The sequence below is a fragment of the Anabas testudineus genome, chromosome 23 (assembly GCF_900324465.2).
Source record: "Anabas testudineus chromosome 23, fAnaTes1.2, whole genome shotgun sequence".
Lineage (NCBI taxonomy): Eukaryota > Metazoa > Chordata > Actinopteri > Anabantiformes > Anabantidae > Anabas > Anabas testudineus.
This window is the reverse complement of record NC_046631.1, coordinates 3,783,448-3,810,010: the sequence shown is the minus strand read 5'-3', so window position 1 is coordinate 3,810,010 and position 26,563 is coordinate 3,783,448. Positions and strand designations below refer to the sequence as shown.

The 26,563-nt window shown below is 44.0% G+C and overlaps 1 protein-coding gene across 1 annotated transcript; it reads right to left on the bottom strand.

Annotated features, from left to right (window-relative positions):
- Nucleotides 1-3,567: 3,567 nt before the first annotated feature.
- On the bottom strand, nucleotides 3,568-21,852 carry lrig3 (leucine-rich repeats and immunoglobulin-like domains 3). The gene is made up of 19 exons (XM_026363082.1): nucleotides 21,377-21,852; nucleotides 17,260-17,331; nucleotides 17,068-17,142; nucleotides 11,781-11,915; nucleotides 11,544-11,687; nucleotides 11,185-11,328; nucleotides 10,937-11,080; nucleotides 9,942-10,085; nucleotides 8,201-8,281; nucleotides 8,016-8,087; nucleotides 7,432-7,503; nucleotides 6,803-6,966; nucleotides 6,164-6,499; nucleotides 5,765-6,046; nucleotides 5,168-5,644; nucleotides 4,900-5,058; nucleotides 4,669-4,806; nucleotides 4,302-4,547; nucleotides 3,568-4,218 (listed from the first exon to the last, which is right to left on the bottom strand). The coding sequence occupies exons 1-19, from the start codon at nucleotides 21,571-21,573 to the stop codon at nucleotides 3,977-3,979; spliced, it is 3,324 nt and encodes a 1,107-aa protein (XP_026218867.1). The 5' UTR covers nucleotides 21,574-21,852; the 3' UTR covers nucleotides 3,568-3,976.
- Nucleotides 21,853-26,563: the final 4,711 nt, after the last annotated feature.

The following is a 26,563-nucleotide window of genomic DNA, read 5'->3' as shown; positions in this document are numbered from 1 at the left end:
GGGGTGGGGGCTGCAGTTATTGTGGAACATTTGTCAGGCAGCCAGTTGCATAGGCAGGGCCAAGTGGTGATTTATGGCAACATCTGCAAGATGCAAAGCTCTTGTATATGCTTCTAATCATACAAAGAGCTGTGGCTGGATTGGAGATTGAAAGAGATGGTCTGATGGGGTTTTATGGAGTCCATGCTGGGATTCACACTGATGGCAACTGGTGTGAAAATATTATATGACCGTGGGATCTCTCCAGCTCAGTGTTTTCAAGCTGCCTTTGGCTTCAGCTGGTGTTTGCTGTTTGTTGTGATCTAACACGGTCAAAAGATTCCCACTAGTGTTGAAGACCAATCTGCGAATGGTCTAAATATTTCGGCGAGTAAGGAGGAAAAACCCAAGTGAACAGCCAGTAAAGAATGCGGACTGTCCCTGAATGCAGCACAACACAAATATCTCTGGATTAATCTGTCAACAGTTGGGAAGTGGGGGTGAGCGTGACCTCACAAACTCAAAATCCAGTGTCACCTCATTTTCTAAATCTGCATCTTAGCACCGACAAGGCATATCTAATGTTGCAACAAGTCCAGTGGTTGTAAAAGTCAGACACCCCCCCCCCCCCCCCCCCCGCAGATTTGCTGAGCTTTATATGAGACAAATAATAATTCCTCCGAGCCGCCTGCAGCTATTTAATATAATAAACATCTGTCCGTATGTCACCACATCTGGCAATAATAAAGCCAAATTAGCTACAAAATTCAAAGTGTCTGGCAATGTGATAAGAGCGTAGCATGCTCAATTCATTTTCTTGGCCCTGTCTCTGGGGTGTGGAGGAGCAGAGATGGCCTGAGGATCTGACCGTGCACAACGCTGGGTCACAAAAGGCGAGATCAGACTCTGATGTGAGACCATGAGGTAGGGGACTGCACCAGCCGTCTGCCAGTCATTGGCGGTCTGGAGGAATAATCAACTTCCTGTCTCTTTCTCTGGACACGAAATCAAAGAGGGGGAAACTATTCTGCAATCTGGCTGGTGTTTTTCTCTTTTTCCCTCCGGCTGGAAATGTGAAGGTTGTCGGTGGCTGCGGACTCAGCAGGAGACTCCTGGATCCGCAGCATCTTTTAAAAGTGGAAACCTTTCTACGCCTCAGTCGCTTGTTAGGCCACAAATTGTTTTTTGGTTGCAGCAATTTCAGAGACTTTCCTGAAGGAGTAAATAAACCATTCTGAGGGGAATTACATCCACCCGCTTAATTGTAACACGCATAGTTTGGTGAAGTGTAAAACCTGCAAGAAAGGGATCAAGGATCGTTGACAGGAAGGTCTGAATGCACCAGCTGCTATATTGTTTTGTCTTCCCACAGTTGTCATTAAGTGACCTTGAGCAAGGCAGTGCAAAGAGATCTTTTTACTCCAACAGTCTTGTGTTTTTGAACACAATCCAAGATTAACTTTGTAATGAAATGTAGCATTTCATCTGCTTTCCATCAACCTGTCTCTCTCACTCCTTGCCTTGAGATTTTCCTTTATGATATCTACTTAATACAACATGCAAGCTTCACAGTAGTGTTGTTCTCCTCTGCAGCTGCCCAAACAACAAATTCCCCAAATGGGTAACCAAACCTGTGCAACTTTTATTGCAACACACCGCGCAGTAAGTCAAATATTTGCAGGCATTGCATAATGTTTTTTTAACGTTCTCCTGTTTATCATAGAAATCATTGCAACAAAAGATTGTCATGGTAATTTTCTAGAGTTGTAAACTCCTGATCCAGAGTATTATCAACCTGTGTTTGTTCAAATGGGACTTCCTGGATCCTCTGTGTCATATTGCCCCGGCTCACATGTTTAACCAATATCTACAGGAACAGGCAAGATACACCAAACAAAACACACCCTGGATTGTGAGGAACCGAATCAAAAGGTGTTTCCAGTGTTTTAGTTTGGTGTTTTCCTTAAAATCCTCCCAATTCTTTCCAGCGGAGGGACAAAAAGGTACAACCGCAACTCCTAAAAAGTGAGCCGTTTCTCTTTTGCTCTGACATGTGTTTATGCACATCTTAGCACGCATCACCGGTTCATCGTACATCATTTTACCCACACAAAGGTTTGGAAATGTACTTCCAAACAATACAATGTGTGAGTCCTATAAATAAGATGACGTCGTCCAATCAGAATCCATGAGTTTCCCATTTTTCTCCCTCGACCCCCACTTTTATCCATCGTTGAGGGTCAGTTAGTTATAGTTTGTGCTCTAACCTGACACGACTCTGTGCTGAGATAAGCGTATTCACCAAAAGTGGACTGGTCCTTGGATGTTGCCTCAGCAACGATGGCAGCGGCAGCAGCAGCAGCTGTTTCCCAGGTGTTGGGATGTGTGTGGCTCCACCATCTTGTCTTAATCGCAGCCTTCTCAAAGAACTGGCAAGACTTCCAACAAACCCCCCTCATTCCTCTAGAGTGGGGTAAAAGCATACAAACCAGCACAGCACAGTCTGCAGCCAGGTGCACTTAACCATTAGTCAGTCAGGACGATGGGGGAGAGAAAACACATCCTAGGACAGCTAATTTCATCATCAGCATTTCCATACACAACCTGAGGGAGAGTGGGAATCCAACCTGGCCATTAGGGTGCACATGACTGTAAAAACGAAAGACTACAACTGGCCTTCAATAAGGGACTAAACCCCCTCCAAACTGCTGGCACCAGCATGGCCAATCTGCCATTTCATGAACACAGCTCCACTGTGGCAGCCAGCGAGCCGCAAGACGCCTTCCAAGTGCAAGTTTCAACAGCGAGCCCGGTGCACAAGCACACCTTTTACCCTGATGTTGAAGAGCAGAGGCCTGAAACAACAAACCGCCAGGCGAGAAGGGCTGAGAGGGAGGGGGATCAGGGAGGGGGGGATGAGTCACCCAGCGCACAGAGAGGCTCTAGTTTGAGCTAAAGGATATTGTGTCGACTATTCCAGCTGCAGTTTGTGGGCTTGATAAATGACATATAATTATTATTAAGGAGCGTTTAGTTATCAGCATCTTTATCAAGGGAATAGCTATTAATGATGATGGCTGCAGAATTAACATCAGTAATAGTCTCACTAGGGGCTGCCTAATGATACTGCAGTAGTAGTAGTAGTAGTAGTACTTCACAGAGGACTTGTGTAATAAACTGCCAAAGTACTTGCCTTGTAGACAGAATTGAAGTGAATGTTTCAGAAATATATGTTATAATAGTAATTTTAGGGGAATTGGTGAATAACAGTCAGTTGTAGCTGTTGTAGTACTAATACATGGGCTCAGTATTAGTTATAAGCTCATCTAAGTAAGGCCCCTGCAGGTAAATGTAGAACCAGAGGAGGTAAGTAACTAAGCATGTTTACTCAAAGCATTGTACTTAAGTATTTTTAGATACTTTCAGAAATTACTTTAGTGGGGTATCTCCATTTTATGTTACTTTTTACAATCTATTAGTATATTATGGGGGATTTGAGGCCCACCACCAGCACCACCTTCTTTGATGCTCTAATACAACGCCTACATGATGAAGACAGTAACATGGTCGAAGGCTCATAGCACTGAATGAATTTAACAGCACACATTAGGGTGTTTTATTGTTTACATATGTGCAAAACATTGCTTCATTCAAAGCGGGAATAACTGAATATGCAGGGCTGCAAAATACTCATACATAAAAGGTAAGCAAAAATAATGGAATCTGTTTATATACACTTTACAAAATATAATAAACTTTATATAAAACGTATATTTCCATCTATATTACTTAACTGAAGCTGTGTCCTTAAAGAACAACAACGGTTCGAATGCTCCTTGTCATTCCTGTAGGAGCATCAAATAGTCCTTTACATTCACTCGTTGCATATTTGAGGAGTCCATTATTGCAAAAGTGTCCATTCAGTGAGGTAGAAGCAAAAATTTTTGGTCATCCTCTTCATGAAAACCGAGAGCAAACAGGCGCTCAGTCACTTGGGCTAAGTGCTCGTTCTACGCTGTGAGATGGGATCAGTCCTGCTGTCAAATGGCTGTTCGTAAACACTGTTGCTCTGCTCTGACGCTAAGTCCTTGGTGAGAATGCTCCCCTCGTGGTCTGAATCTGCGTCCAGAGCATTGTAAGGGTTCTCATGTAAAGGTATTCCATTATGTGTCACTAGCGGTGGGCCAAATCCTGTGTACAGGTCCTGTTGAGGCCTCCAGTGAGTTTTCCCGAATGTTCCTGTGAAAGAAAGGAGCAGGAAGTCAGACCAAAGTACGATCGAAATCTTAAACTTTTTGACAACTAAACAACTTAAGACCTACCCATGAAGGGGGAATTGCACTCATGAGGTCTCCCGTAGTCATTCACGTCTATCTCCTCCAAGGATGGACGGCGGTCATTCTGCTGGTGGGAGGGACCGTGATGGACGCTGGCATTGGGAAGCTGCTTCAGGACGGTGGAGGTGCAAAGGTCAATATGCTGAGACAGGTAGTAGTCTCTACTTTCAGGGCTGGTCAGGCTGGCAGCGCAGGAGTAGAGGCAGCCATGCCTTTGGTCAACGGCACAGCCTGAAGATAACAAATAGAATAATTATGTTCAGCTTAGGAACTTCTGTAATACTTGGGCATTATGTTCTGGACCAAGAACAATCATAGGATAATGTTCAAGACCATTTCTATTTGGACAGACCTGTGAAGACTTCTGGTGGATCAGAGTATATGTTGTCTCTGCGAAGCAGAGAGCCTATTGGACCTCGATAATGGCAAAGCAGAGGATCAATGGCTGCCTCCATGTCTACTTCACTGCCGGTGTCCAACTGATAAAGGCCTGTGTGGGTGAAAGAACAGTATAATGTAAGAAAATATGATGAGGCGTGAGGTTTTGAATTAAGGACATAAAAAGAAAGGGCACGTGTTTTACCATTCATGTCTCTGGACTGCAGGTAGAAGCCGCTGATTGAAGATGCCATGTACTGATGGCTGCTGCCGCTCTCAGATGGGATGTAGCCGTCCTGACGGTCGGCTAGTGTGCCCTGTGAGGACAGGTAGCTAGGGATGTCGGCAGGCAGGTTGGTCTCATCTGAGGATAAATCACAGTCTTTGATCTAAAAACAGCTGACACAGTGCCAAAGTAGAAGGAGAATAGTAAAGTCAATGTTTGTCAACCAGTAAAGCCATCACAGACTCACCTGTGTTGGTGACACTGCAATCCTCACTGCGTCGACGGGTGTGGTAGATAATGACCACCCACACCAGTGAAGTACCAACCACGCAGCACACCACTGCAATGATGACGATCCCCACAGTGGTCCAGCCATCATTGTTTGACCCCGCCCCACCGACGATGCCAGCCCCCATGCTGCCCTGCACTCCAGGGTCACAGTTGGGGTTCGATATGACTGACAGTCGAACGTTGCCCCTCTCGGTGCCCAGCGCGTTGGACATCTCACAGGTGTACTTCCCAGCGTCGGCCTCGGCAGCATCAACGATGATGAGGAGCTGGTTGGCGGCTGCGAAGAAGTGGCGCTCCGTCACTATTAAGGGGCTGTCGTCTTTGGTCCAGTTCAGCCTCGGGGGAGGGCTGCCTCCAGCGATGCACTGAAGGACGGCGGTCTCACCCTTGGCCACGGTGCGATCCACAAGGGGCCGCAGGAAGGAAGGAGTTTCTGTGAGAAGGATGGAAGTCACAGAAGCAAATTAGTGTGACAACAAAGCAGAGTTAAAGTGTTTATTCTTCTCTCATCCTGTGAACTGCCTTGTGGCTTTCTGCTCTGACGGTTTCTCACCTAGAACAGTCAGAGTAGCGTTTGCAGAAATGGCTCCGGCGGTGTTTTGAGCAGTGCAGCTGTAAATGCCGATGTCCTCAGTTTTGACATCCACTATAAAAAACACGTCATCCTCTGGCATCACATGCATGCGTCGCTCGCGGGCTGCAGGAAAGTCGGTACCTCCATCTTTCTGCCAGGCGATCTGGGGGGATGGGTGACCCACTGCGGCGCACTCGAGCCTTGCTGTCGCCCCAGCACGTATACTCAGGTCCATGGGCATCTTGGTGAAGGAAGGGAGCACTGGAAAAAATAGAGAAATATCTTGAATTTGGATCGTTTGAGACACTGACAGACATTTTAAGGACTTGTAGATAGAAGTAACTTGCAGACAACTCATTTGTCTCATCCCAGACTTACTGTTGACAGTGAGTCTAGCCTTGGTCGAATAGGATGACCCAAAGTGGTTGGAGATGACACACTGGTATTTCCCTTCGCTGGAGAACTCCACGTTGCGAAGCTGCAGGGTGGTTGTGTACTCGGTCACCTCTGTCTCGCCTCCTGCGCCGCCTTGCACCCGCAGGTGGGCCTGGTTGTGGATCTCTGCATCGTTCAGGACTTCGTTGTCTTTCTTCCAGGCGAAGGTCATGGGTGAATCGCTGGAGCTGGCTGCCGAGCAGACGAATGTCACATTGGTGCCCTTGAGGGCCGACTGGGTCTCTGGCTGGACAGTGATCTGAGGTTTTGGAAAGTCATCTGTGCAAAAAAAAGATTCAAATTAAAAAAAGGTCTACAATTTACAATATCTGTCAGGCTGCTTAAATAATCTTTTTTGAAAAAGGGGTAAATGAGGCTAAATTTCCTACTTCCTTCCTAGTTACCTCACATGGTAACCAGAAAAGCTGAAGACCTAGTGAAATTCCATAATATTCCACTGAGGGAGGAAAATACTGAACAATCTAGGTCAGTTTGTAAATGGAAAACCTTGGATAAATGGCTGTTTTTGAGGCATTACAGTATATGTGTAAAGGTGTTCTATCAAGTGAATGCATCACTCACCACACACAAACTCCTCCTGGCTGACGGTGAACACGCTCCTGCCCTTCAGCATTTGCGGGTGGGCGCAGCTGGCGTTGACGCAGGACATGAAGGTTTGTTCTGCCACCCAGACGGGAAGCCACTTGAGCTGGCAGTCGCACAGCAGGCTGGAGGTGTTGAGACGCCTGCCAGGGGAGAAGATAGGAACATTCAGTTGCAAAGCAATAATATTATTTCAATTATTTGCTTTTCTGTGGTTTCACTTTTACATAGTTTGTAAAGTTAATATTTAAGCTCAATATGGTAACGGAGGAATCTAGGAGGACAGATTTTATCAGATAGGTTTTAGCAAAACAGCTAAAGGCCAGCAAGAGCAATGCAAAAGCAACGTACATTATGTTTTAATCTGTCAAACGCATTGATTCAAGTCTTATGTCTCATTTACGGTGATAAAATGTAAAGAATCCCTTCCATTGCCTGTTACTGGAAACTTTGCGTTAGTCGGGGTAGACAAAAGGAAACTGTGAAGTCGTTATTAAAGCTGAAGTAAGTTTCCCAGCAGAGCGTAATAAGTTTCACCTGGTGTTCTGTCCCACATCAACACTGAAAAACAAACTGAAACCAAAGTCCTCAAACACAATAAGACTTACAGCTGCTGCAGGTTCTTCATCTGAGAGAAGGCGTTCGCCTGGATGGACATGATTGCGTTGTTGCTTAAATCCCTGCGGAGAAAAGAGCAAAGATATTGGGACTGGTAAGTTTTTATTTTTTACAGTAAGATGGCAGAGTTTTCTGCCAGCATCACCCGTATGGAGTGAAGGCTGCAAAAACTTCAATCGAAAGAAGAAAAAGAGGGTCTGAGCTGCAGAACAATAAAACTCTGGGCAGCAGTTTGCTGTGTTAATCAAGAGAGGCCCAGCTCTGGGCTGCTTTGAGCTCTGGCAAAGGCTGGGAAAAAACTCTAATCAGAATCAAATGCAGCTGTTGTACTCAAACACACATCCAAACACACAGCTCTCTCCAACTGACTTGCTGATCGATATAGTCTGGCACACATGTTAAGATACTAATGGGAAAGGTTTTAGTTGATTCCACATCAAAGCCGAGGAACAGGGAGAAGACAGTCTGAGAGTATAGCTCTAACAAACAGCCTCTGTGTCTCAGTGTGATTCACCCCGCTTAGTTTACAACTTGGACTTTTGGAAACAATCAGTGAAACACAAAGCCAACTCACAGGTGCTGCAGCGCGTCCAGGCCAGAGAAAGACTTCTTGGTCACGGAGCGGATCTGGTTCCCCTGCAGAAATCTGGGAAAGCGACATAAGTCTGATCAGTTTCCAACCTCAACGTTACTCTCTGACCTTATTTGTTCATGAGTTCCATTAGGTCAAACATCACTGTACGCTGATGATGAACTCACAGTTTTTTCAGCTTGTCCAAGGCAGAAAAAGGTCCATTCATGTCTTCAATGGTCCAGGAGATTTCATTATTGTGAAGATCCCTTTAAGAAGAAACAAAGACGCACTGCATTAGCAGGGAAAAAAAATAATCCACACCCAGAAAAACAACTGCGTTTGCAGCGTTAATAAAACTTTATGCGGCTTTGCATTTCGTGTGAGGAGGAAAATGTTTGGGACTGTACTCAAAGCAGCTCTATGCCTTACAGGAAGTGCCTTCCTAGCCTTTGTGGCACTTTTATAAGTCAGCAATGGCTTTTTATGTGTTGTATAGGTAAAAAAAAAAAAAAAAAAAGTTTTACAAGAAAGCATCGCAATATGCTGCATTTTAAACATCATATTGGGCCATAAAAATAGTCCAGATGAAATTCAAATGTATGTTTCAGTTAGTCTAAAAACAAATGTTGGCACTGATATGTATGCAACCATTAACTGGATCATCATCTGTGATGTTTAACACAGCCATGGCTCTTTTATTTTGGATGTATTCAGTCAGGAGTGTTTTCATTTTAGTGTCCTGTTAGTCTCAGAATATGTTCGAGCTAAATTAAGTTTAAACTCACCAACAGCTGCTACAACCTCCCGGTCTAGTTTCTACTACTGCGGTTACAGAAATAGCTCCCTCTCGCTTTGTTGTTAAGCGTTTTCTCCCTGTATAATCTCAGGGCAACAGTGCATCCCCACAACGAGCCCTAGCTCTTAGATTTTTCAGAGACTGACACAAATTGCACTCTGATAACACTTAATTGTCCACCAACATTTTTTTACTATCAAACTCAAACTGTGGCTGCTGGAAAAAAAACATTGTTAGACGTTTATCCTGTTATCCACAGTGAAAAAAATGCTCCCAATGACTAAATACACAGTGTACAAACATTACTAAAAGCCAAGAATTTCTCAGAAATTGCCTCCTTTGATCCCTCAGTTGCAGTTATTTTCCTTCTCAGCATGCCTGGTTATGGCTGATTGAGATTGAGGACGTGTGTGTGTGTGTGTGTGCATACGTGTGTGTGTGTGTGTGTGTGTGTGAGCGAGTGTATGGGGGTGGTGTGTTCGAAGCCCAGAGGCAAGGTCCACCTAGCTGCACACCTGCCCTACAGTGACCTCAGCAGCACAGCTCACATTTGGTTCCAGTTAAAAAATCCCAACCAGGGGAAATGTTACGGAGCCTCTCTGTGGGAAAGTGGGGGATGTGTGAATGTGGGAGGGGGGGTTGGGTAGAGGTTGGGGATGGGTGGGGGTTGTTGAGGTCGGAGTTGTTGCCTGTTGGAAGTTTTTTTTTTTTTATGTGTGTGTGGAGAGAACTCAACACAGTAATCTATTTCACATCCCCCAAAACAAATCAGGCAGGATATTTCCACTCAGGCATAGGATTGATGGTGGAGGTGGGTTTAAAGGGGCTGGGAGTGGAAACGGAGCAACATACGGGTTTGGAGGTACGTTTGATCTCACTGTTAGCTGGGACACTGACGACACAAAGAGTTTTTTCCTCAAGCTCCAAAGAAGCAGTTCAGCTTTTCCTGAATTCTTGAATTACAAACTCAAACACTTTTAAAGTCAGAGTTAGGTTAGATAGATATTGCATTGGTTAAATCTTTGGTTTTATTTGGTTTAGTTTGACCTACAATCTAAATAAAACCCCTTAAAAAAAAAAAAAAAAAAAGCTTGTTGTATTTCATGTTAAGAATGGTCATTTGAACTCACAGCATCTGCAGGCTGGAGAGGCCACGGAAAGCTCCATCAGCAATGAAGCTAACGCGGTTGTTTCCGATGTGCAGCTCATCCAGGAGGCTGAGACCAACGAAACTGGATTCCTCCAGTCGGGACAGATGGTTGGAAGAGATGTTGCTGTAGAAGAGATGCAGAAATAAATAAACGCATAAGATGAGAATAGTAGCACACAAACACCCCCAGCAACATTCAGTGTTTTCCAGATTTTTTATCTTAGTTTATTTAGAAGTTTCTGGTGTGTTCATGTCTTGGAAAAGTTTTACAGGAATCCCATTTAGCGACAAAACAGATTTCATGAACCAAATTAATTCCAAGCAGCTATTTTTTTTTTTTAAGTAAACTCAGATGAGGACACATCAGATATGCGGGCATGTTCCCAGCCCGACAGGCGGCTTGTTTACTCCCAGGTTCGTGTGATAAGAGCGAAAGAAACAGAAGGAACAGAACAACAAGCGATCTGTGAAAAACGCTCCAGACGCTGCAAACACTGAACTGACTGCTGCAGTAAACAACAGCCACAACAAAGGAAATTCAATCTGCTGCTAGGAATGCGTGTTGATGGGTGGGAAATCACTGAAGTTTGAAAGTAAGGTACTATTTCATGAGGAGAAACGGAATTTCCAATAGGAAACAGGAATAAGTGCGATTTCCATTGTTTTGGCTCAGGCAACAGCAAAGCAGAAAAGAGGCAAAGGAGTGTGGAATATTTTGGCAGGGTTTTAATGTTAGCGTTGACTGGCAGGGGATAAGAGGCACTGCTTTGTCTGTGTGTACGTGGGCACTGGTGACGGGAGGAAGTGGAGTGTGAGGAAGGGCAGGCGGGAGTGCCAGAGGGGAGGAGAGGGCGACACAGAGAGGTGTTGGGAGTTCAGAGTGTGAATGGAAAGTGAGGAGGGAATAACAAGAGGGAGTGGGGGCAAAGAGAGTGAGGGGGGGGAAAAAAAAAAAAAAAAAAAAGGTGGACTCACAGCTCGCTGAGTTTCTGGCAGAACTCCCAGGCGTCAGGTCGAATCCTGCTGATGGTGTTGTGGCCAAGGTGGAGCTGCTGCAGAGTCAGCAGGCCGTACAGCCAGCCCTTACTCACCTCCGTCAGGTTGTTGTAGTCCAGCTGCCTGCACACAAACACACACACACACACACACACAGTGAGACTTTATATTACATTTAGGTCACGCTGGAAGACGACTTGATGCACAACAATGGTGAGGCTCCTTACAGGACTTCCATGTTGCTGAGGCCCCAGAAGGCTCCGTCCATCAGGCGGCTGAGGCCGTTTCTCTGCATCTTCAGCGAGCGAAGAGCGTGCAGACCGTGGAACGTCAGACCCTCCACCCTGCGAACCCGGTTCCTGCTCAGGTCTCTGAAAACACAGACAGAGCGCAAGCAATCAGCTGTCGGCCAAATAGGAGAGCCGCTGCATCTCGAGACGTGGCCTCAATATTACCATTAGAGAAACCATTAGAAAAGTATTAAGATGCTGTCATTTAGCATTTATTGGTAATTGTTATAGCACTTAATTGTGATGTTTCTCAGCAAAAGCAAACAAATAAATAAAACAAAAACAGAAAAGCTTACAGATGTTGGAGGTTGGGCAGCTGGAAGATCTTGGCTGGGATGGAGGAGAGGCGGTTGCGGTTGAGCCGGAGAATCTGCAGACTGCTGGACAGGTTGGTAAAACAGCCCGTCTCCAGGAATGAGATCCGATTGTTGTTGAGGTACCTGAGACAAAGCGATGGAAGGTGTGAGGTCAAACTGTTTAATATGTTGGCAACATCATTAACCAATTAAAAACACACGTTTGGTGACACTCACAGGTTCTTCAGCGGCAGACTGGGGAACGAGTTGGCTTTTATATCCACGATGTTGTTGTTGCTGAGGTCGAGCGTTTCCAGAGCGTGGAAAGGTCTGAGCTGCTCTGCGGAGATCCTGGGGATCCTGTTGTTTGCTCTGAAAATACAAACAACCATAGCTCCAATAAATGACAAAAATACTGTGTATTTGACTAGCAGCGCACACCAGTTTCATGTTTCCAGATATACAAACAGCCAAGTCCCTCAATTAGCCTGTGGTATTAAAAAATGACAAACTCTCACGCGCTTGTAAAGCAAAAACTTACCACCCAGTGTGAAAATCTGTGTCATTTTCTTTTTTTTTGGCTGATGCTGCATACATAATTCATTAATTATTCGTGATGATCAAGAGTGCTGCTTTTCACACCAGGTCCAAACAACCTTTTGGTTTAGAAATGTGTTATTTTGTTTATAAGGTAATTACTAACAAGGTATTTAAAAAAGTAACCTGCCAATTACTTGGCTGATGAATACCATTCCCTCAGTGAAAGCATGCCTCGGCAGAGGCCAGCAATTTCCTGAACTGCACGCCTCCTAAATTGCAGTGCAGGGACTGCTTAGTTATAAACAGAGGCTGTACAGTGCCGTCTTTGTGTATGAGACTCTGCAGTGAGAGAGAGTGAGGGGGGAGGCAGGAATTCCCTCCAATGCACCAGACTACAAGCCTCGTTTTCAGTATTGATGGAAATGCTTACAACCCCCCCCCTCCCCGCCAGCGACACCTTACTGACCACAAACCTGTTGGTTTTTCTGTTTCATTTTTCCAGGAGCTCTCAAAAAGAAGAAAACAAAAACTAAAGACAGGTTTATAACGTAGCTTTAATTTGGGACGTGGTGTCATTAATATTTCACTGTTTACTGTTAACCAGAGATTCTCGGGAGCTGCTGTGATGTTTCATTAATTTTTCAAGCAGAAATGCCCAATATTGTGATGTTTTTGCACATTCTAGTGTATATTTGCCTTTTCTGTTGTGCAATATTAAATTGATCCATTGGGGAAAACGCAGAAATGCAGATCCAAGACGGATGGCAACCCACAGAGTTTGGCAGGACTGTGGGGGCAACGCTGGAATAAAAACCCGCCAGAGCATGTCCCTGTGCTGAGGGGCTGACTCAAACTTGGTGCTGTGCCAGAAAAAGACAGTAGGCTAGGGGGCTGGCAGGGTAAAGGTGGGGGCAGAAGCTACAGATAGCATCCCCAAATTACACATATGAAAAATGTTATGATGCACTGAAATAGATGAATGACTGGATATATTTAAATCCTTAGTAGATTAAATGTTCATATTATTACATTGACTTTGGTGTATGAACACAGTCCAGTTTGCATGCCTCTGCACAGCCAAAGCCAGTGTTAAACTTTGTTTGTCTGTGATATTCCTTTGTTCACCACTTTATGGTCTATTCTAACAGCCTAAAATGTCACAAACACTCCAAAAAAGGCAATTTCTCATGTACCGACTATAATAAAATACATCAGGTCATTGTTTAAAATAAAAACGGCACAGGCAGCTCCATTGTTTGGAGATTTGCAGAGGGCTTTCCATGCACCACAGCCCCCAGATCCCAAACAAAAGCGTCACACACCACCTGTATCTCAGTTTTCATGTTCCTCTGACTGGTCGCTGAGAGAAGGCGGGCCGCCCGGTGAGAAAGAACCAGTCTTTCCAGTCTATCTCAGGTGGAAAGTAGAGCTGTGGGGCGGGGAAGGGGTTTCGTGCATGCTTCCTGCCTGAGGACGAAGGAGATGGGCCTTAAGGCCGGCTGTCATTTTGCAGTAAGAAATCACATCTGCTGTGCACCTTTAACTATTCAGCCAAGCGTAAACTTTAACTATGTGCATCTGCAAGGCCAGACAATGACAAAAACTTCGAGCAAACCACGCTGCTCGCCTTCCCTCCCCCACGCGGCAGCATCTACGCTGCCACTCAAACGCGCGCACAAACCCCCGCATTGTACACTTTAATTACACATGCTTCAAATTTGTTCCTCCAATTTACTATGAGTTAACGTCATTATGGAACCATTACAACTGTGGTTGCGGGGCCTTTTGCTGCTGTTAGGGGAAGTCAATAGAAGGCCAAGCATGTGTCAATAAGGGCCTGGGGCATTTTCAGCATTGATTAAATGTGTACTCATTATTAAACTGAGGCAAGAATGCAGATAGATTTAGAATAGCCTTTTAATAACTTTAACAATCTACACCTTCGCAAACTTGTTAAAATGTTAAAAATGTACATGTAAGTGAGGATGTGTTAGTTCTATACAATCCTTAGATCTCTGATAAAGCTTTCGCTGTCATTGACCATTGAGTAGAAACTCAAACTCAAAGTCTTTATATGGAAATTAGGTTTTCTGAAACTGTCTCGTTCATACAGTGTATGTGTGTGTGGTATTTCCTATTGGAAAAAGAACTGAGTTTTGAGAAGCCATCTGATGACTCCTCGCTGCTGTGGCGCCTGTAATGAAATCCAGGGCTGTGTTTGCCGTTGAGACGCCATATTAAACTCTGCACATATCTCGCTCAAATGGCTGATCATCTTAACACTTTGGCTACCCCGTTGGAGTTGGAGTGAAGCGTGGATCATATTAACATGTGAACTTGAAAGATCCTTACGTAAAAATGACAGGGGAGCTGTAAAATCCCTCCACGTGATCCAAAATGCTGCAGCACGTCTCATTTTTTGATCAGTCGAAAAGGACACATGCTGCACTGGCTTCCTGTAGCTGCATGCATCAGGTTCAAACAGCCCCTGTCTACCTGATCTCCCTCATCTGGGTCTACAAACCCTGTATTGCCCACAAAACTAAAAGCTATAAGTTCTATTCAGCTTTACATTTTGGCTTGTAAGTAAGTCTACTTTACTGTAATGTTAACACTATCTATCAGTTTTAATAATGAAGATGTCAATGATTATTTCTTTGATTGCTGCTGTTCCGGTTTGTTAATGTCATCTTCAACAGGTTTCCCACTTTTGTGGACATACCAAGAGGTTCACCTCCTCGTAGATCTAATCAGACCTGGAATCTCAGGTCATTTGTTGAACCTCCTGAACAAAGGCAGAGGGCTTTAGCGGTGGCGGTCCACCCCCTCCATAAATTCCTGGGAAATTGTTCAATTAATTAAGATGATCACGACTCAATTACTACCAGCTGCAGGGTTATTGCCGTTTGTTTTTGCTCTGAGCTGCGAGGTCAAAGAAGTCGGCGAGAGCTGCCGCTATGTCTGACTGGCTGTTTGAATAAGTGGTATTTGATACCCTGAGGTCTTTTTTTCTTTACTACCCACCCAGCTTAGAGAAACTGAAGGAGGGAGAGAAATTCTGGAAAAATAGTTCCACTGGAGGGAAAAAATCACACTTCGCCATCCATCGCAAAAAAGGATAGCATCAGCCAACACAAGCGCTGTGAGGTTTCTCCTCTTCGCTGCATGCCTTCTTCCTTCATATTCTCAATATTTCATACTATTAATATTAGTTTATACTAACTTGAAATTAGTTATACTCCTGAATCCACCATCTGACAGGTTAATGGTAAAAAGTGACATTAGTTGTTACACAAATAGTTCTTGTAAGGCTTAAGAAAATGTGCATTTTCCCCATTACTCGATTTAAAACTGCCGTCAATAAATCTATTGGACATTCACTGTTTTAAGAAAAATATTCATCTGGAGTGAACGCTGACTAAGCATAACAACCGTCTTAGCATCTTTAGCGAGAGCTACTTTGAATGGCAGATACAAAACATCAAATACAATATCAATACAAATGTTATATGATTTTTCTAATAATTCTATTCATACAACCTATTCAGTATTTTCTCCTTCTGTCTTTATTACTGGACCTTTCTGATACCTGGTCAAACAAATGTGATTCTTCCCTCAGTTATATTAAGTTCTTCTCTTAAGGTTTCTTTATTTACAAAAAATTTCAAATGGTATTTATCTGGAGCGTGTTAAGGCAAAGTTAACATGGGTTACACAACTTCGGGTAAACAAATGAAACCAAGAAATTATGGTTTGGAGAAAGTCTGGAATTTAAAAAGTGAATCTGTGCAGGAACCCTGCTTTGTTATCCAGAATTGCTCAAGGGTACTTGGACAGTGTACACAGCAGTTTTGGATGACAAGCCTGTGACCTCTTTCAAACCATCGGTGGAAGAATGCAGCCATTCACACCTGGTGTGTTTTTTGTATGTAAAACAACTAATAGCACAAATAATATTTTTTATTTAGGCAAGGATGCCCTTCCAGTAACCTTATGAAATACTAATTGTAAGGTTTAAAGCTTGCCTTATATAAAAAAAAAAGGCCATCCCACTTATCTTCTATGTTGAAACTTATAGCTGGAGGTGACACTCCTGTGCTAAACGTGCAAACAAACTGTCAATGACTGACAGCTGCACGCCCTGCGGCTGCCGCACAGTGTCGTGTCAGGGCTTGAATACGCCTCATCTAGCCGGGAGATGGATACATTCTTCCACAATAACTTCACGTCGCTTGGTTTTGGAGAGGCATGCCACAGAAAGCAAATAAAATTGTTGAGGTTTTACATACTAATATCCAGTGTTGTTCTGAAAGCACGTATTATACGACAATATTCCAAAGTATTGTCTGGTTAAAGACTTAATGTGCTGAAATATGACAAAGACAAATTATTTTTCATTGCAGAGTGAATTGAAACTTGCAGCGTCACGCACTGATAATTATTATTACTAATAATTACATGGTTTCTTTAAGGTGACAGACCACGATACTTATTCAGGCGCTAGGAGAAACTCCTCATGCCCACATTGACCAGCATTCGTTCCCTAAAAAGGGCAGCACAGAATTATGCAATCCACTGCTTCCACTGCAGCTTAAAGCATAAAAACCCAAATTTGGATTTCTGTCGTTCTCACAACAGATTTTCTTTCTTTCTTTCCAGCGTCACGTCACTGCCTCCAGGTTAAAAATACGCCGACGACAGCGAAAGCCACCAAACAAAACATTTCCATTCCTGCTGATGGCATTTGTCTTCGAACATGTGACCTGTCTGGGGCTGCCTGCCATGTCTCTGACTACCCCGTCTGGGAACCGGCTCAACCTAAAAGAGCTGCTCTCTAGAGGGAAGGAAGGGGGAGGAACCCTTCCTAGCTCAGGACTTTAACCAGCAATGACAACTCTGGCAGAGGATTACCCTCCAGACTGCCCAGAGAGTCTGAGGAGAGTCCAGAGAGGTGTTAATCAAAATTAGGACAAGTTTTACTTACAGAAAAAGTGTTGTGATGTTTGAAGCGTAAGTTCCAAGATCGGGTATTGCCTCCAGTTCATTATGGTTCAGCTTTCTGTGAAGGTTGAGACAAATAAAGAGTTAAAATAAAGGCCTGTAACAGGCAGGACAGTAGAGTAGTTAAATCATGTGTTTACTATAAAGAGCTCTAAGAACACAGGGATGTACTTACATTTCAGTCAGATGTTGTAGTTTGGAAAACAAAGTACTGTCAAGCACCTGCAATTTGTTATGGCTCAGGTCCCTGTGAAAGAAACAAGAAACAATAAGGGAAAAATATACACCATACACCATATTTTTCAATTGCTGTAGTCTTCTATTTAGGTCTACACAGCTAACATAATTACATACAAATTCTCGGTGTTATTGTGCCATAACACTGTGAACAGAGGACGTGCATCAAAGACAAGTCACTGTAATTAAAGTGTAAGGTTTAGAGAAATGTTGTAAGATCGATGGTGATGAAACGAAACGGCATGGTCAGAAAAATAAGCAGGCATTAAGATTTATGGCAGACGCAGTGTCAACGAGAGACAAAAGTGTAGTTTTCAGACCTAAAGTCAACGTGAAGTCTAGGAAATCCTAATCTAACTAAGAAACTGCTTACAAAGACGTTTAAACGCATCTCATTTACACTGATTATCCACTTTCTAAGACTGGGACGGACTTTGGCGTTCAACTACAGGTGTATCACCTCAAAATCCACCTCTGAAACAACACCTCACAGTACTGTTTATGCTTGCATACCCTCAGAAAACAACTGTAATAAGTTACAAAACAAACCACCACAAAAATCTAGACCAGAACGTGAAGGTTTAGGGTCTAAGAGCCTCCTGTTGGCTTTCTATCCCTTTCTTTATAACACTGAACTGAGGATCCCTGCCAAAACATCTCACTTCATATCCAGGCATCCGCTGAGAAGCAAAGCCAAAACAGACAAGCTGATAAGTTACTGTGGGATGAGATTGTGTGTGTGTGTGTGTGTGTGTTGAAAGGAGACTGAAACCTGGCGATGGATAAAATGCAGGATTCAATGTTTCGGTACTGGCCCAGGCTTGGTCCAGGTCTCATTTCTGGCGTCTGGACGCATATTAATCATATTCCTATTTGGCAATCATATTTACAAACCTTTAAACCAGATTGAACAGTATTAAAACGTGTAGTTCCACTGATGTTTCACTTAATTATGTGTATTTTAACTGGACAACCTGAAGACTATGTACAGTCTGCACTAAACTGCCATTAGTTGTGCACTGATATTTTACTGTGCCCTTGGCCTGACTCAGACTTGAACCAGCCTCGGTCTTGGACTCGGCTGGCCCGGCTTGGCTCACTCGGGGCGAGACTTTTTTTTTTTTGCTGCCTGTTTTGAAAATGAGCCTGAAAACCAAGCTCAAGGAGTCTGGCAGGCAGAGCTATTGGAGTTATTGGCGTTCCTGCGCACGATCACCGCTGCTGTGCCAGACACTTTTTTTTTTTTTTTTACACCCCCTCGCCCTCCTCCTCCTCCTCCTCCTCCTCCTCCTCTACCTCCCTCATCTGGAACCCATCAAGGAGCTCTGGGAGGAGGGGAAGAACCTTAACAACTGGTAATGTATTCGCAATGCCGGGAAAAGTGAGAGGGACGCCTTTCATACGTCTAAAACACCCCTGCTGAATTTTCTCGGGCCTGTTTTTGTTCGTCGGAAAAGTTCCACGATCCACTCAAGCTGGGTTTTACTTCACTAACCCCCCCACACACACACACATCTCCTTCTTCCCTTCTTTTCTTTCAAAGCACGCAGCTGTGTGTGTTGTTGTTGTTGTTATAGTTCCAGCGCTGGGGGCCATATGGGAAAGGTGTCCTATCATACTCCACAGATAAACCCCGAGTAGCCCTGACACTTCCACTTCCCTCACAAAGCAGGCTCTGAGCGGGAGCGAGATAACACGCGGCGCTCCGTGCAGGCTTCAGCCTGCTAAAAGCCGCGTCTTGTGAAAATGCAGATGTACAACTTTCTTATCAGTGACTGAAAAGTAAATGAATGAGCTACTCTTCACAGCCGTCATTAATACTTTACGATTATCATGACGCTGATTTCAAAGTACAAATGGAGGCACAATAAATACTGAGTTACACCTTTGTGGATGGAGTTATAGAGATAATTTCAAAAAGCACAAGTTAATCAGAAAGGAAATAAATAAGTAGTAGATTTTCATTAATGACTGTGACTTTTGCTATTTTGCAAGCTCAACTGTACTGGATTAATGTTTAGCTATTAGCTAGCAGCTACTTAAAACAGTCAAGTGTGGCTAACACAATGTAGCATTAGCATGAACTCAACCCACTGCGATTACTAAAGAGTTCAACCTCTTCTTATTCTACTAGCTTTTATTAGAAATGAGTGTTACCTGGTAAAAACAAGTGTGTCCCCTTGGCTTGAAAAAAATTAACTGAAACAAGCTCCTAGAAATGTAATTAGCATTTCATGACAGTGTCCTCTATTCATTAGTGAAGTGATCACTTAATACACATACTGGTCCTCAAACACAACACTAAGATGCTAATGTCAAACACATCTAAGCAGTTTAAACTCTGAAATGTTAGGCGGGCCGCTAACTCACCAGTAAAACAACTTTCGCTATGATAAAACCCTGGTTATGGATTATTAGGGTTTGTGTCACGGCGTCCATCATGGAACCCCTGTTTCACTTCCTGCTTTTCTGTGAAGCATCACTGTAACTTACCTAAACACAGACGTGCGCTCAAACAAGAAGACACAACAGATCAATCTGCCATGTGAGTTTCCCTATGGTAAAAATAGTTGATCACACTTTTTTTTTATATATATTTCAAACTGTTAACCCCTAAGAAGTGAAACAGGGGTGAGATCTCTGAGGCTTCAGACAGTCGTGACTTCATCATCTCCCACTCCCTTCGTGCTCCTCCACGCTTCTCCCTCCTACTTTCTCCTTCTATTTCTACCCCCCCCTTTTTCTTTTTCTTTCCAAGAGTTTGTTTCAAAACTAATCCTGCACGCTCCGCCTTAATCAGTCCCATCACTGGCTCTGGATTTTTGCTAATTCAGCAGAAATAACGGGGTGCTGGAAAACAAAAAGGGTCGGCAGTTTAAGGGGTTTAAGATGTGCTGGAGAGCCACTCGTAAATTAGCATGCCAGAGTGAAAAGAATTTTTCCCCCCATGTGGAACTTTTTTTTTTTTAATTTTCTTTGGAAGGCCGGCCTTGGTTATGAGGCTCAGGCTGGGTCTGTTTTCTCTGGCAACGTCGACTTTCCAGTGCAGCACATTTCAGACGGAGAAAAACTCGATTCAACAGCAGGGCAGCAGCTGCAGCACAACAGCACGACACAGGACAATAAAAACAATCAAGTGCCCCTCCAACTTCCTCTAAAGGCCTGCAAGAATAAGCGTCTGCAAAGCACAAACACACTGGACGTGCAGTTAAGAGTTGTGTTTGGTGCGTCAGGCCGGGCTGGAGCCTCATCTCTGCAGATGGACGGGAGAGTAAATCTACAAAAACACAACTTCAATCACCCCGTGGGTGCAACCGCACTGTCAAACCAATGCACAGGGTGCTTTCAGCTGCAGTTGTGTGTAACATGAGACACCTGAGACACCTCCTCCTGATGGTGCTGGTATTGCTACTCCAACTGCTGGTGCTTGCCATTTGGATCTGCTCAATTACTTCCAACCTACAGTGATGCACCAGGAAGCCTTATTTTAATGGGAGCACCATGTGTTCAGAATTATTCATTTAGTTAAGTGGTGTGGGGCTGCCAATGGCACATTGATGTGTAAAAACACCTGAAGCCTGGCTGGGAGCCCCTGCTGGCCTGTTGTTGCTCTAAGCACCAATACAATGAATAAAACCTTTTGACACACATAAATAGATAAATACCCGGGTGTTAAAGCAGGATAAGTGATTCAAGATAACACTGATGCCCCTGACCTGAACTTTCTTGCCATCCTGTAACTTTATATGAAGCTTTAAACCAGATCTACAGTAGATGTGGGACACTTTCACTGAAATTAAAGGCAATCAGGCGATTTCATGTCTAACTTGCTGCTGCAAAGCCATGTTCTGCATGTGCTTTACGACCCCGTCTGGTTTCACTACGAGAGGAATGTGGATCATCCAAGCCGTAAACTAAACCTGTTTTCCTTCAAGAGCAAGAGGAGGGGGGGGGTATGAAATCAGATCACAACAATTAACTGTTCAATGGCTGATCAAGTGATGATCAGTGGCTGCAATGACGCACACGACGGCGGCGTTTTGAACTGGACTCACAGTTGGACTGTCCATTCCGGGATCGTCAGGGGTATTTGGCCTCTTTTTAGCCGACTGCAGTCCACAAGCTCCCCGAAGCACACGCAGGGAGGGGGACACGTCCTTGCGTTAGCGCCAGATCCGCGCTGCGCCCTCAAAACGAGCAGAACGACCACGGCAAACTTCGCCAAACTGCGAAGCTGCGTAGCGGAGCACATTTTCTCCGGCCACACGAGAGAACAGCCCTTCTGTAGTCTGTATCTTCAGCCTCAAGCTAAAAATCCAAAGAGGGACAAATCAGCAGGAACAATTCCGGGCGCAGAAGGATGTTTCTCGCCGCGCTCGCTCCTTATATCCAATCCGTCGCTGTCGTGAGGAGCGCAGGGGCGATAAATAAAAAGAAAACGCTCTTCTGAAACTTGCCCATTCCTGTGGAGCAAACTTTTCTGCCCGTGCGCCTCCCAGCTACTGTTGAGGTAACTTGTGCTGTGCAGGATCCCCACAGCGCAGCGTGAGCGCACAGCAGAGGTATGTGGAGGAGGGGCCACAGGGGGGGGGCGCCTGGGAAATGTAGTCACGGCGCTGCAGCCTCTTCGCTCAACGCGTCTTTATCGTCGTGCGCGGACAAGTCGTGGTCATTTTAATCAAGTTAAACGTCCTATAACAAGGCAAGAATCTCAGGGCTGCACCTAATTGCTCACAGGATTAATGCATTTCTGATTATTTCCTTGATTGATCGATTAAATGTCAAAAAGTATGTTCAACACATAATATACAGTATTAGATATCTTCCCAAATGTTAAGAATGATGTTAAAATATGTTAATTGAGTGAATCTATAACATGTTTAAGTTGATGACTCTTCATTTAACATCTGTCTTTAAAATGGAGACCTTACATGGCACCAATCAGATCACTGTGGTTTCAATTCCCCAGATTTAGCTCCATTTCTACAGATTCATCCACACATGTACCCATTTTTATTATAACACAGTTTATATTAGATGTTCACGTTTAAAGATTTGTGGAAAATAACAGTTATTTACATTTTCTTAAGTTACTTTTCCTAATCAGTGTGCACCACTCTCATCCTGGACTCAGATTGCGTTTGGTTCGGTTGCACAGTAACAAGGACACACGCTCTCGTCTTCTTGTGCTGGTTGTAGTATAAAACCACACATAAAAACACAGTTGTCGCTTAATGAACCAGGACAAATAACCCAAGGGCTGCTTATACGGCAGGACTTTTGCTTGTGATTAAAGTTGCGGCTAATGATTATTTTCATTTGGTCATTGAAATGTCTGACAATAGCGGAAAATCCTCAGAGATCAAACTGACTTATTGTAACTACATGTTTTGTCTCATCCACAGTGCAGAACCCAAACATATTCAGTGCATTGTCAAAAAAGGCTGAAGCAAGCCAACAAAATGCACAACTAGGAGCTGGAACTAGCTCATATTTAGTATTTCAACTCAAACAGCCAAGTAGTTAATCATGCATTTAAATGGGTTATGATTAGTTTTCTGTGAAGGACTGTTTTATGTGGTGTCTCCATTTGTCTCCATTGCTCGTTGTTACAGAAATAATCTATTCCCTGGCACTTTGGTTAATTAAACCTAATTGCAACCCCACGGCATCATTAGTTTGTCAGACGTTTGACAAACCTGTAAGACATGATTTGTCATCTGGAGAGAGGCCAATAAGGCGATATCGTTTTTTTGGAAGAAGTGTAAGGGATCCTTTCTTCACACAGGCAGTCAGTGATAATTCATGAATAGTGCTAATTAGAAAGGAGGCTACATTTCACCTTGTTGTAGGACACAAAACAACTGCATTCACCTTAGGAGTGAAGTCACTAACAGAGGCTTTAATTGACATGCTGCACTTGAAAGCAGACTGATATTTTCTCATTTGCAATTTAAAAGGTGTGCGCCCTTTTTCATTTCCACATTAAAAGGGTCCTTCATGGGATATTCATGCGTTCCCTCAGGCAAAGTGTTCAACAGTTTCCTGTTGACCAAGGTCATACTTTCAGAGTCCACTCGCACTTCTTCTCACCGAGGACATGGGCTCATTAATCTGTTGACGCGCACATGAAAGTCAGATAGATTTTGATGGTAACTGAATAAAAAATAAATGTCAATGAAGTTGCCCTATAAGCTGTGCTGGAACGGCACCAAACGTGCCCCAAACAAGGACGGTGCCAACGTTTTGCAGTATATTCTAGCTGCAGTGCTTTAAACGCATTTGGTGCTGCTTTGCGTTGACAATAAACATCTTTATAATCCACCGTCCATCAGTAGCAGACATCACTTTGAGCAAATACACATTAGGAGGCTGAATTGTTGAGGCGGGTTGCAGTTTTTTTGCTCTTACAATGCAGGTGATTGGTGATAAGCAGCTCTATTGTTTCTGGAAGTCGCACTGTGAATGGTTTATTGCCTCTTTAACAACTGTCTAAAGGTGTGAGGCTTGTTCAAAAAGGAGCATATGTGTCAGCACACACACACACACACACACACACAAACACAGCAGGCAACAACATGTTTTCTCCATTTACTCCCATTGTTTTTTAATTAAAAGTTGTCATCGGATTGTGCCAGAAAGAAAGTGAGCTATTGAAAGCTGTATTGATCTTACATTTATGGGATTGAACGTGCAGGAAGGTGATCTAATGCTGCTGTTCTTATTTCCGCCCACTACTGTTAGAAATCATTGCACCGTCAGTCTATATTTATTTGTACCTGGAGGAGTTTAATTTGAACAAACGCTTCATAAAAGTCATGTTGCATAAGTCCAATGATATAAATAGGCTAAAACTTGATGAAATTCAATTCAGTGCATGCTGCAGCTGAATAACTAGTCCCTCTACACTGATCAGCTGTTAAACACTGCACATAATAACTTCTTTAAGGAATCTGCTGTTTCTTCAGCGCCTCCGAGTGCTGATTTCTCAGTGGGGAGAAACCAAACAAAAACACAAACTTAGCAGGAATTCGGGGCAGGAATGGCATGTGTGGGTATTTTGCCTGCTTGCAATGATTGATTAGGTCCCTGAAGACTCCTGGAGGATTTTGGGGAGAGCAGAAGGGGGGGAATCACACACAGTCCCAGCAGGCACAGTCATCGATGGGCTGATTGCTTCCTCATGGGCTCCTCTGCTGAGGCCTCACGCTGGAAACCAACACCAGACGGCAACAACGCCTCCTTCCAGCTTGACAAGTCGTTTCATCTAGAGCCCAAGGAGAAAATCGTACTTATTTATGAAGTAAAAAAAAAATACACAATCTTGCTTTTTTTTCAAAGTAAATCAACTTGTTTAGTTTTGAAACTTTTAAACAACAAGAAACAAAAGAGCATATCTGGGAGTTTCACTCCAGGCCCCCAGGGGCCTAAAGGGCCTTTTAAATCAGCCCTCACCAGGTGTAGGCCCCTAGATTCATCCCTGCACCAATGACCCCATCGTGCTTTCCTTCTGCACCATGCATCCAGTGCACACCAAGCTTGCAGCGTGCCTCAGCACTCACATTCCTAGTGGAATCATATTTTCTAGCCCGCCGCTGATTTGTTTGGTCACAGCGGCGCCTGCATGATAGATGTTTTTCTGGCTGTGAAACCCCTCACTGTAGCACCCCCCCCCTCCCCAGTACTGTCAGACAGTTTGGAGGATCGTTTGTAGGTAGAGTACATGGAGCTGCAAATTGCTCCGTCACTTGAGTAATGGTGGCAGAGTTTCTGCTCTCTCTGTGAAGCACGTACAGATGTTGCCAGCAAGCTCGCCAAGCTGCTAATGCTGCGCGTGGCTGGTCGCCAGCCATTATACTCAGAATAGTAACAGTGCTGAAAAATGCCTACCCAGCATGCCTCGCTCCAGGTATCACTCTCTGCCAGTAACAACATACAGCAGAGGAGTGGAGTGGCAGGGAATGTATGACTGTGTCTATTGTTTATGCAACAGACCAAGCTTGTGCATTTAGTGCGTCAGATTAAAACTATCACTTCTTTTCAGCTTCGAGACCTGAGATCTCGTACCCGGTGCACCAGAGACCACCTGTCACAACCAGAACTGTCCGTTCGTAATCTCAGATCAGTAAAGGCGTCACTTGTTAGAGACCAGCTGACTGCAGTGCATGTGTGGATGCATGTAAGGATAGTTCAATTTCATTAGAGACCAGCGTTAATGTGTGGCTAGAAACACAAATAAACATGTACACAAGCAAATGTACTCAACTTATCAACTTTATATGGCTCCTGCATGATGGTGTTGTTGCCCATAGGTAACAACCTAGATCTTCTGTTTATTAGAAAATAATCTGACGTATACAGTGCTGTTCACACAGGAGCTCTAAAGAAAGTCTCTTCAAGGAATTTACTTAATGAGAGCTCAGGCCTCTCGAGTTGACTGTTTCTATGTCAGCAAGTAATAAAGAACTATCACTAGTTGGTTGGAAAGCCTCTGTTGCATAATTTTATTATAAAGCAGTCTGCTATGCTTTTTTTCTCCACAGCTTTAATGAGATGGCCGATGACTATTAACTCCAAACACAACACATCTCTTCCTACTGGACACTGATTAGCTTTCACTTATTCAGTGACTGGAGATCCGTGTTATATTAAAGCAGTCAGTCATTTATATGCATGAAAAGTTATTAAAGAATGTGAACATCATGTTTTGAGGAGCGGAGGATCTTTGTGCCGTGCTGCATTGGGGCTCACTCCGTGTGTGCAGCCACGGCCGTGTCCTCTCTGCCAGACACAGGAGCATTTAAACGTCAGAACAGTGCATGTGTTGTCAAGGCCGAGCCTGTGTGAGGTTGATGTTGACGGGTGGCTGAGAGGCTCCAAAGTGGCCTGTGTTAGGGTCTGCGTTGTGTGGCCGCCGCCAATTAGAAGTCTCAGAGCCCGAAAACAAAATGTCTGCTGTGTGAACCGGTCAGCGGAGATAAATGAGGCAGTGTGTGGAGCTCCGCTAGGATGCCTGCCCTTCATAATTAATGGGACGGCTGACTTTGGCATGGAGTGTGGTGGCCCAGACTGATGGCCATATGATTTGTCAACATGCATACTTGCACCTCATAATTTCACCCCCGCTCCCAAAACACACACACACACACAGACGCACACACACACACTACCCATAACCAAGCAGAAGAGACCCACTTTTCTTTCAGCAGCTTTGCCTTTGGGCAACTTCTTAATCCAGAACT

Bases quoted from the DNA above. Each gene is read 5' to 3' on its own strand.
- lrig3 (XM_026363082.1), bottom strand. From the start codon at position 21,573: ATGTGCTCCGCTACGCAGCTTCGCAGTTTGGCGAAGTTTGCCGTGGTC. The intron at 6,967-7,431 runs GTAAGTCTTATT...CTCCCCTGGCAG, and splicing joins ATGAAGAACCTGCAGCAGCT to GCGTCTCAACACCTCCAGCC. The intron at 6,047-6,163 runs GTAAGTCTGGGA...TATTTTTTCCAG, and splicing joins GGCTAGACTCACTGTCAACA to TGCTCCCTTCCTTCACCAAG.